This window comes from Pseudochaenichthys georgianus, chromosome 14 (genome assembly GCF_902827115.2).
Source record: "Pseudochaenichthys georgianus chromosome 14, fPseGeo1.2, whole genome shotgun sequence".
Classification (NCBI taxonomy): Eukaryota; Metazoa; Chordata; class Actinopteri; order Perciformes; family Channichthyidae; genus Pseudochaenichthys; species Pseudochaenichthys georgianus.
In genome coordinates, this window is record NC_047516.1 from 19,492,170 (window position 1) to 19,502,630 (window position 10,461).

Consider the following 10,461-nt stretch of genomic DNA (forward strand, 5'->3'; position numbering starts at 1 on the left):
AATCTGTATAAAACTATAACAGACCACCCTATGACAATGCTTAATTGCTGATGTTAAGCAAATATAATGTTAACTATTACAATAGCTCATATAGTTGCTCATTAGCACAAAAACAATGTACTGTACCGCTGAGGCTTCTGGGAATGTCGTTTGTTTTGCAGGTGTTGTTTTGTACTCAAATGTATTATGCATTGAAATGTTTAACCTGATTGTGTCACTAGAAGGTACAGTACACTTTGGTCACCAACATCCTGAGGGGACCTGAATGGGTGCACCAAATGTCATGGAAATAAGTAGTAATATAATAGTTAAGACATATCACTGAAAGCCAAAAATGTTGATCTCAGGGTAGTAGTTCAAGGGGAAAGTTTATCGGATTGGAACGAAATGAAATATTTAAGTCAGAAACCCATGACACAGACCCCAGCATAGAAGAACGTTACAATCCAAAATGTTATTCCTGTCTAAAACTATGACACATTTACCCCAAAATCTGCAGCCATAAATGGCAAAATATTTGAGCAGAATTATAGTAAACAAAAATATACTCTTGATACATTTGACCAGGGATACCTAAAGCAGTAAATGTTGCATGTAAAATGGATAAAAAAAAGGATTTAAACCAAACCCACTGTGAGTTTATTACAGTCCAGAGCGTTTCGGCCAAATTGAATAGAAACGAGGGAAATAAAAAGATCACAGAGTCAACTGGTCTGCCACACTGGCATCAAGTCAGTGTGGCAGACCAGTTGACTCTGTGATCTTTTATCTGGTATTAAAAATCATGTGTCTTTACTCTTTACATGTCACTTGTTAGACGCTTTTATCCAAAGCGACTTACATACTCAATACTGTGGACAATCCCCACAGGAGCAACTTGGGGTGAAGTGTCTCAGGGACACAACGACATGCTGTCTAAGACTTAAAACATGATGCTGACATCATTATCTGCAGAGAAGTCACGTCAAACTGCAATGTGAAAAGGCTGATACAACAACATGTATCTTCAGCTAACAGAAGGCTACCGATACTGAAAAACTGACCTCATGCGACAGACGAGAAAATGAAAAAGCAGAGACACAGGCAGATTAACTGTTTAATCTTTAGGCCATCAAATCTGTGATTGATCGGGGATTACACACTGTGTTTGAGTCTTTGGCCTTCTGATTTACGATGTGGGGAAACCTAAAGCACAGTGAAGACCAGTTGACGAACACAATACTCAGACGAGGGTTAGGGGCAGTCTGAAAGTTCGTCTGGCATGTAATATGGAGTAAATCTGACTCTTTATTGCTCTAAACCAAAAGGTTGCCATGTGCCAGAAGAAGAACAACTGTACCACCAATGGAAAATGACTTTTGGACATCCACTTTACCAAATGATGTGTGCCTCTCGATTTTCCGTTCTTCTCTAATTTGTCACTAAATCAATTATAATCTCTCATTGTTTTTGATTGGGATCTGTGTGCATGTGCATGGATTCGTGTGGGTGTGTAATCTCGGTAGTGCTGTAGAAACGTGGAGTGTGCACTTGGCCGGTGTTCAGCGGGCAGCTCACAGGATTATGGTGACTGTAGCTGTGGCGTCTGTTTTTTGGGACATCAGAGAAAAAACTAAAAACCCTAAGGGAGAGAGGAAATGGAGGAAAATAGAAAATAATTCTGTGGAGGAAATATCAACTGATTGAGAGACAATAAAAGAGGGGGAAACCTTTTTAAATAAGCCCAGGATGAAGAGGCAGATGCACAAAAAAGAGGCAAACAAAAAAGGACAGAAGGGCTGTGCTGGATTGTTTCGGCGGGTTTCTGTGTGTTCCAGCTGTGGACAGTGGATTACGCAAAAGTTCAAGAGGATGCCTATCTGTCAGTCTCAATCAGCCTTTTCTGTGCCTCGCTGCAGTGGAAAACTGCAAACTTACTAGTGGAAACATATCAGTGGTTGCCTGTGAGCGCACTGGCATCCACCTGCTGGCTGACAGAGTGCAGCCAGAGGAGGACAGACACACAGAGCAACAGTCTGCAGCCTGGGACTTGGCAGCGATCATGTTGTTTTACCCTTCCTGCTCCCAGTGCAGCTGTAATCCACCGCTCCATCCTTTAAATTCACAATCCTACACATGACGTGGCCTCACACTCAGTAACAACACATGCACACACACATTCTGTGTTCACACCAGCAAATTACTGCTCAACTTAGCAAAGGGGGGGGGGGGGGGGTTGACCAACACTGACCGAGTGAAAAAAGCAATCACAGCAGATGTCTCTGCAGCTAAATACATCCTTATGCTGCTACAATCGCTTTTGTCATTACGTCATATCTATACCACCCCCCCTTCTGATTGAGCTGTGATTACACAGCTGCACCTGTTACAATGAGGCAATAATTACTCCATTCTTTCACACACACACACACACACACACACACACACACACACACACATACACACACACACACACACACACACACACACACACACACGCACACACACACACACACACACACACACACACACACACACACACACACACACACACACACACACACACACACACACACACACACACACACACACACACACAGCCACACAGCCACATCTTAGTGTGAAGACGAGTTTAATTGAACAGTGTAGTGCTGACTGATGAATGCAGGAGCCAGTTAACATTGGTCTGATTTCACCTTTACACAGAACCGGAGAAATAATCGTATAGTTTCACAATACGTTATATTTGCATAAGAAGATGAGGTCAATCAAGTTGGATGACCATAAAATCCGATCAGTAATTTGCTGAATGGAGCAAAAATAGACTAAGCTGTAAAGCAACAACTTACATCAAAATTGTGAAAATATATAATGAGAATCAATATCATTTTAAATAATCATGAAGCAATCATCAAATACCTTTTATATTGGGTTTAAAATGTGTTGCTTTATTAAAACTAGTAAATCAATAACTGATCCTAAAAACTCTTGGCTTTTAAGATATCAATATTACAATTAGGCGACCCTTAGGTGCTATGGCTATAACAGATACAACAACAGTAAATGATTTATCAACAATTATTTATCATATATATATATATATGCTGATTATCTAAAAGTGGTAACCTTTTCTTAGTTTTACTGCCTGTAGGCCCTACTTAAATATAATTGGTGACAATAGTAGGTTTTGATAAGTATTATATTTGTAATGTACACTGTGTATTCACATGAAAACAAATAATGTAATCAAAATAAAAGCCTAACAGTGATTACCCTACGTTTCAACCAATTATGATATGACATCTAAATGAATTAATCAACGTTTTTCTACTTTTTGACCTCATCGCTGTCTGTAGCCTGACTTTTATTATATGAGAGAGAGAAATCCATCACATCTTTCACTTGTATTCACATCACCAGTGTGTCGTCACTATTATTAAAAGTGCTGAAAGAAGCAGAGCAGCATACCTGGAATAACACAAGTTGTTATCAGGAATATCCAAAATCCAGTGCTGTCCATGCCCGAACCACCGTTGCCAGCTTCTCGTTGTGGTTAAATTCCCAGTGTGCACTTGTTTTACGGCTCCTGCCTACCGCGTCTGAACCCACGGCAGCAGGTTTCAGCTGCAGGTGTGCCCGCTGGGTGCAGCCAAGTCTGCGTATGCGCACACACACTTCGCAAAAAAAAAATTCTCAAACGTAACACTTACGCGCTGTGATTTGGGCTTGCCTGTGAGTAGTACCGGAGCTGCAGCAGTGTCTGCCCGGCTGAGGCTTGGCGGAGATAAAGCAGCTTAACGCGTGGGCAGATTACTTTCGAGATAGCCTCCCCTTCAGAGCCCCGAGCGACAACTCTCTGTCACTGTGTGAGGGCTGGACACCGCTAGTGTGCACAGTTAAAGAAAGGCTCAGTCAGGCTATTTTAAATGAGCAGACTCAATAGAAGCAATGAGGTCGCCCAGACAGGGATGTAAACACAGGAAGAAGCTCCCAGGGACTGCTGCCCCCCCCCCCTCCATTAATATGAATGGGTAACCGAGCCTCGGTCCTCCTTATCTCCCATTACTTAGGTTTTCTCCTGATTTGATCATTTGTGCACACTCATTTGCCTTCTAATTGGTGCTTTTTACTTATAATATTCTATATTTTGCCTCCTCCTTTTTTAGAGGGGCAGTGAACACTTTTTTGCACTATATATATTATTCAGTCGATTCGAAATACAAAAAAATCATTTATTAGTGCTCCACATTATAGGTCTAACAGTCAATCGATATTATATATCGATTCAATGATCACAAATCCAATATCATCAGTGAGAAAACATCGATATAATTCGCAGGACGCTTCTAGCACTTCTCGCTGATGTTGTTGAGTGTGCTGAGAAATAGAGGTGGCATATTTTGGGAATAGAAATTACGTAGCTGTGTGTAGTGGTGCAGTGTGTGTACAGTTAATTGTTGGTGAATAAATACTTCTACCAGGCTAAACTCCTGTGTCTTGCTGGCAACCTGCTGATTAAAGTGAAAGGCGCTGGGATTAGCCCCCAAACTCGCAACAACAACAACAACAACAACAACAACAACAACCAAAGCTCACTTTAAAGTGGGATAACTTTTAAGGTTGACCAGATATCCTCAGAAATAATGAGGTCTATTTTTAGTGGTGCTTTATTAAAATGAAAATATGTCTGAAAGAGGCGAATAATAAAATGGTCTAATCATATTTTAGATGCTATATGTGATCATAATGTTATTAATTATGTCAAAGGGGCATGTGATATATTCCCATATTGCTCGCAGGTCACTGAATCAAAGTCCTATCATTGTGACCAAACTTTGGATTTACACCTCTACTCCACATCCCCGAAGCAGATTTTTTTTAGGAAGTGGATAAGCTACTAGGTAAACTGTGTTAAATGTGTTTAAGCTATCCCAAAAAGAACACAATGTTGTGTTTAACCCAAAAACCCAAAGATAAGTATACCTCTTTATCTCAGCCCAAAATTGAAATCAAACCATCTCTGATCAAAGCGATTCAAATGAGAGTGTGAAGGGTACGCAAGATAAAACTAATGGCTTAAAGGTGATAAGCTATGGTAAAGCCACTTTAGACCTTTGGGGCTCATGGACGTACAGCATAAGATTAGCTAGTGTGCTTAAATATCCAGCAATGTATATGTATAAGAGTTCAACAGTTACATACACTGAATCTATTTGTGGAAAGACATAACAGCAAAGCTGTAAGGGCAAATAGCCTGCATGTCCAGTTTAATTGAAGAGGAGGCTACCGCGGTAGAAAGGAGAGAAATGAGGGAAATCGAGACTTAACATAGTTGGTGTGGGAGGGAAGAGTCGGAGGCTGTGTCTGAATGTGCCTGAAGATGAAAGAGAAAGACATTTAATGTGGGCAGCACCATGAAATGTCTGTCTCTGATAAGCTAAAGAGAAATGTGTTCCAGCAGGCATTTATTTCCAGACAAACATTTTGCTGCATGTATTTCAACCGCATTCATATATATCTGTGGGAGAGCGGGATATGCAATCTAATTACAGGATGCCATCAAACTGTTTCAATCAACAACAAATTACTAATCATATTTAAATAGGAATGTAATTATTTGGCTGAGTTTTGTTTCAGCAACATTGTAAAGAAGAAGGGATAACAGTCATTAAGCCTTTTGTCAATAACCAATAATATAAGTTCACTGTGTTCACTGTGTCCTCATCTGTCTTGATGTTCTTTACATTTTAATAGTATTACAAGTTAACTCTGACTTTCCTTTTCTTGTCTGGGTTTTCTGTTTACCAGGTTCAGGTGAGATACAAGTCAGGGAGTTGTTTTCCTGCCTTCTGCACAAAGCATGCTTCGAACAGCCCAGTGATCTGTGATTGTGAATTAAGTAAAAGAAGTACATTTTCTTAAGTTTACCTTAAAGGTCACCTATTAGGCAAAATCCACTTTTTCATGTCTTTTATACATAAACATGTGTACCCTTTGTGAAAACCTGTCTGGAAATGAGCTGATCAGATTATGGCCACTTTGATGTCATAACGATTTATATCTCAGAGGGGCGTGGGGAGTGGCTCCTTATTCTCATCCAAAGTAACAGACAGAGAATCAGCACAACAGGGCTGAAACAGAGGGGATTATGGGATGCTACAATGATCTGTTTGGTATTTGGAGCCAAACACTTCAGAGACATGTTTTGTATATATTTGAGACCTATAATATATTTATGAAAAACAGTATAATAGGGGACCTTTAAAAGTAATTTAAGACAACATTACTTTTTTTTCACGGGTAATATATCTTCATCTATGTCATTGTAGCATTTAGCCCCCTCACTTTCAAAAAATAAGTCCTTCATTGGATGATATTGGTCATAGCCATCCACCTATTTACTGTAGCTGCTTCCAACTTACTCTGTGAAATTCCTGTTATGGCCTCAGGGTGGAGACACTGAGCGGTGCTAGAAATGCTAGAAATGTCGAGATGGGTCTGTCTGCAGACCGCAGCAAGGAGGCGTTTCCTATAGGGGCGTTTCCTATAGGGGCGTTTCCTAACTTTTTTTATCCAGCTGCTTTTATAAATCCTCGCAGAAGAAGTCATTGTTCTAGTGATGGGAATTCCGGCTCTTCTTGCTGAGCCGGATCATTTGGCTCACCAAGAAGAGCCGGCTCTTTCGGCTCCCAAAGGGCTCTTCAGTTTACCACATATTATACACCACGCTACACAAAACAGATGGCAACACCTATAACAACTATTTAAAGAAAGGGGCTACTGTATCAACCTATATAAAGTATATAAATATAGTTGTTCTCCCTGCAGTAGAGGGGAGCGTGCTTTGAGATCAACTCAGCGGTCCAGACATAGACATCATAGCTACGGCGACATATATTCAGTTGCCAGTTACTTTTGGCATTAGGGCAGGGATATCTTTCAAGGTTTGACATAATGAATTGTGCTACTTTTAAAGCAAGCAACGATGTTTTCAAATCTGTAATCAAAAAGCTCCTCAAAAACACTATAGAAGCAGTTCCTGCTGTTGTTACGTTAGTTCAAACAGTAACAACGGACTACTTTTCTTAGCGGATGCATGTCAATTTAAATCAATACAAAAAACAATTTTTTAAATCAATAAAATATTTTTCTAAATCCATAAAAGCATTTCAATTATTATTGGGAGTCATGTCGTTACTTTGTTGAGAATGTGGCCATGTGTAATAAGCGGGATAATGTCCACATTGCACATTGCATAATGTGCCTTCATGCCGATCTAGATCCCTCCGCAAAAACAAAACAAAAAACGTCTCGTTCGCGGGCGAGAGCCGGCTCCCGTCGTTCACTATAGGAAACGCCCCTATAGGAAACGCCTCCTTGCTGCGGTCTGCAGACAGACTCTGTTGGAAATGTCTGGGGGTCACAGTCACACCCTGTGGTCATACTTGCCAACCTTGAGACCTCAGAAATCGGGAGCATTTTTCAAAACCACCGCGTGGGGGGGGGGGGGGGGGGGTTGGGCTGGACCTGTATTTTACAAGATTGAGCAGAGGGTAGAGTTGTCGATTCTTGTTCTGTTATCTGTGACTAAAGAGACGTCCTGAGTAAATCTGTAAATCTGATTTTGTCAGAAATGCGGGAGAAATATGACCCCGGGAGGAAACCGGGAGAGGGCTGAAATCGGGAGTCTCCCGCGAAAATGGGGAGGGTTGGCAAGTATGCCTGTGGTACCACCCTGTGGTAATATGGATTTTCAAACAGAACGTCAACTAAAGGACATATATCTTTAAATGATCTTTACAAATATTGTAAAATAGTAAATCTAGAGTGTATAGAACGTAATGTGCTCGTTAAATAGAGCATCGTATAAGAACGAATCTCTGTCAAAGTAAAATAGCAAGTATAACAGCAGCATAACTGAATAGATAAGGGAGAATACCACATAGAGATAAACATAAAGTGAACATCTGGATGAGAAGAGCTTTGTAAATGAGACAAGGTGAGCAGAGGACCAGAGAGGAAAGGTAATAAGGTCATATATGCTTCCTGTGAAAATGATGCTGACAGAGTTTTGCAGCCCTACATTGTGTCCTCCGTCAGGCACTGCAGAGGAGAAAATGACGAATCAGCGCTCTGTGGTCCACCCTCGTCCCTCCCTCTCTCCTCTACCTCTCTGTATTTCTCCACATCGTCTCAGACGTATGATGCTCTACATTGCTGCACACTAAAGCCGACAGCTTGTTATCATCCAGCCGGACAGGAACACGCAGGCAGAAACTGCTACATCATCCAGCCCTGACGAGAGGTAAGTCTCCTCTAAGATGTTCAGCTCCAGCTATGGGAATAGTTATGAGCATAAGGCCTAGGAATGCCGTAAAATAATATAAGGGAATGAAGGACATGATAGCAGAAAATGCCCAAGTGTAGAGATGTGTAAACAAAAATAATTAATCTGTGTCATGAGACGTTGCATATGGATACATTAATGTAAAACTGTGTCAAGAGCATTGGAACATGTGAATAACAGTTTTACAAATATAGAAAACATTTGTTTCATCTAGTCTGAAGAGGACATTAACAATTTAGATAGTATAATATTTAAAGATGCTCTATGTAATTTGCTTTTCTGTCTTTAATAAAGTTGGATGGGTGCTTTTCCATCATGCTCAAGTCTCTGTTTGTATTTGGAGTGCTGGGAGGTAAGATTTATTTTGTATAACTTAATATTTCTTCTTTGTTGTATCTCAAGACCATATAATAATAAGGTTTACATTTAAATACAAATCTGCTCATTTCCACTGGGTTTATCATTTGCTCTTTTATTGTTTTGCCACAGTTCTGCTGATCCCAGCACAGTGCGATCGGATCTCCGTGTGTGTTGAAGATGACAACGACCTCAGAGTTGACTGTCTGATTCCGCCCAAGCCCAGCCAGATTGCCAGCTATGAGTTCTCTTGGTCCACAGGAACCAAAGAGTACGTCATTAACACCAATGTGTCCGGTTCATCTGCAGATAAGGAGTTCAAAAACAAAAGCTACGTGGAGGAGCTGGATCCTCAGGGCTACAGGATGATCCTGACCGGCTACACAGACACACTCAACACCACTACGTACATGTGCAAAATGTCTGGGGAGGTGGCCAGCATCAGCGTGGAAAAAGGTAGGTGGATCGGCTTTGTGTGTGTGTGGATCTGAGCAAGTGAGCGTGAGAAAAAGTGAGTGGGAGACACATTTGAGAACATTTTGTCATCCAACTTTTCTTCCTCTGCAGAACAAGTTGTCCAGTGTTCAGCCATGTTTCTGAAGAGTGCTGGCTCCTGGATCGTTTGTCTGCTGCTCTTCTTCTATCAAACACACAGCTAAACCAACCCACATGCTTCTGCTGGCACACCCATATCCAACCACACCTACGCATCTGATAACAACAACAACAACAACAATAACACCCACATGTATATTAGATGTTGCCTAATGCTTACAAATGTATCTCTCTTGTTTCCCTCCCAAAAACACAACAATAGTTTAAAATGTTTTCTTAACTCTCTTTGACCAAAAAGAATGAAGATAACTCAACAGAAATGTTTAGAGATGTGTTTTTTTCTGAGGAGGCACACCCAAATAGACTGAATAACTTATCATGTAAATAATACTTTGGAAGTCGCAACATTTGTTTTCAATAAAGGGAGGCTAATTAAAACCAGACCTTGATTTGTTGTGAATTAATTGGACAAAGATGGAAATAATAAGGACGGACATTTATTTTAAAGCTGCGTCATGTAGACCAGCTCCATCAAGTTGTAGTAAAGTGTTACTAAAAAGGTAAATGTTTCACAACATTAGCATTACTGCAGGTGTATTCGATGTTTCAATGTAGGGTTGTAATCCCAAGATGATCTACAGAGCAGGTAAACAAGTAGACACACTCCATCACATGTTTTGGTTTTACAACATGACATCTGACATTAGATTTGATTTGATATTATGTGAAACAGTCACATATTGTTTTGTTCATAATACTGTCATTTTACCTTTAATTACTGTATAATAAAAAGGAATATATGTGTTTCTTCTTATTATGCATTCACATTTACCACATTCCTGTTACCGTTCAGTTAATTAACTTGCACTACTTTCTACAATTTTTGTTAATATGTTAGCTAACCAAATTGAACTTGCATACTTGAGCATTGTTTGATGTAGAAAGTTTTTCTTTCTTTCTTTGTTTATTGGGTTTTTTCAACAGCATACAGTTATTCTATCAGATCATCTATCAAAAGTAGGTAAACAAATCTTCACCTTATAGAAAAATAGGTAGAGTAACAATGTAAATACTGCTTAACACCAAGGCAAACAAAATCCCACAGACAGAAGACAAACAGACATACAAAAACAGACAAACAGACATACAAAAGAAATTCAATAATAAACAATACCTCCTCCCCGTGACAACCCGTCTGTGGAGGAAACTTCTGTGTAGCAATG

The 10,461-nt window shown here is 40.1% G+C and overlaps 2 protein-coding genes across 2 annotated transcripts in view; one reads left to right on the forward strand and one right to left on the reverse strand.

Moving 5' to 3' along the window:
- Positions 1 to 3,844, reverse strand: part of nectin1a (nectin cell adhesion molecule 1a) — a 19,516-nt gene extending 15,672 nt beyond the window's left edge. Inside the window, exon 1 of the mRNA XM_034098476.1 lies at positions 3,448 to 3,844. Coding sequence (XP_033954367.1) covers positions 3,448 to 3,499 — 52 coding nt within the window. The 5' untranslated portion in view covers positions 3,500 to 3,844. The remainder of the gene's footprint in view (positions 1 to 3,447) is intronic.
- A 4,296-nt stretch (positions 3,845 to 8,140) lies between these two features.
- On the forward strand, positions 8,141 to 9,681 carry LOC139435069 (uncharacterized). Its single transcript, XM_071205417.1, has 4 exons — positions 8,141 to 8,284; positions 8,621 to 8,678; positions 8,816 to 9,139; positions 9,251 to 9,681. The coding sequence occupies exons 2-4, from the start codon at positions 8,642 to 8,644 to the stop codon at positions 9,340 to 9,342; spliced, it is 453 nt and encodes a 150-aa protein (XP_071061518.1). The 5' UTR covers positions 8,141 to 8,284; positions 8,621 to 8,641; the 3' UTR covers positions 9,343 to 9,681.
- The last annotated feature ends 780 nt before the right edge of the window (positions 9,682 to 10,461 follow it).

Bases quoted from the DNA above. Each gene is read 5' to 3' on its own strand.
- LOC139435069 (XM_071205417.1), top strand. From the start codon at position 8,642: ATGCTCAAGTCTCTGTTTGTATTTGGAGTGCTGGGAG. The intron at 8,679-8,815 runs GTAAGATTTATT...GTTTTGCCACAG, and splicing joins TGTATTTGGAGTGCTGGGAG to TTCTGCTGATCCCAGCACAG. The intron at 9,140-9,250 runs GTAGGTGGATCG...CTTCCTCTGCAG, and splicing joins CAGCATCAGCGTGGAAAAAG to AACAAGTTGTCCAGTGTTCA.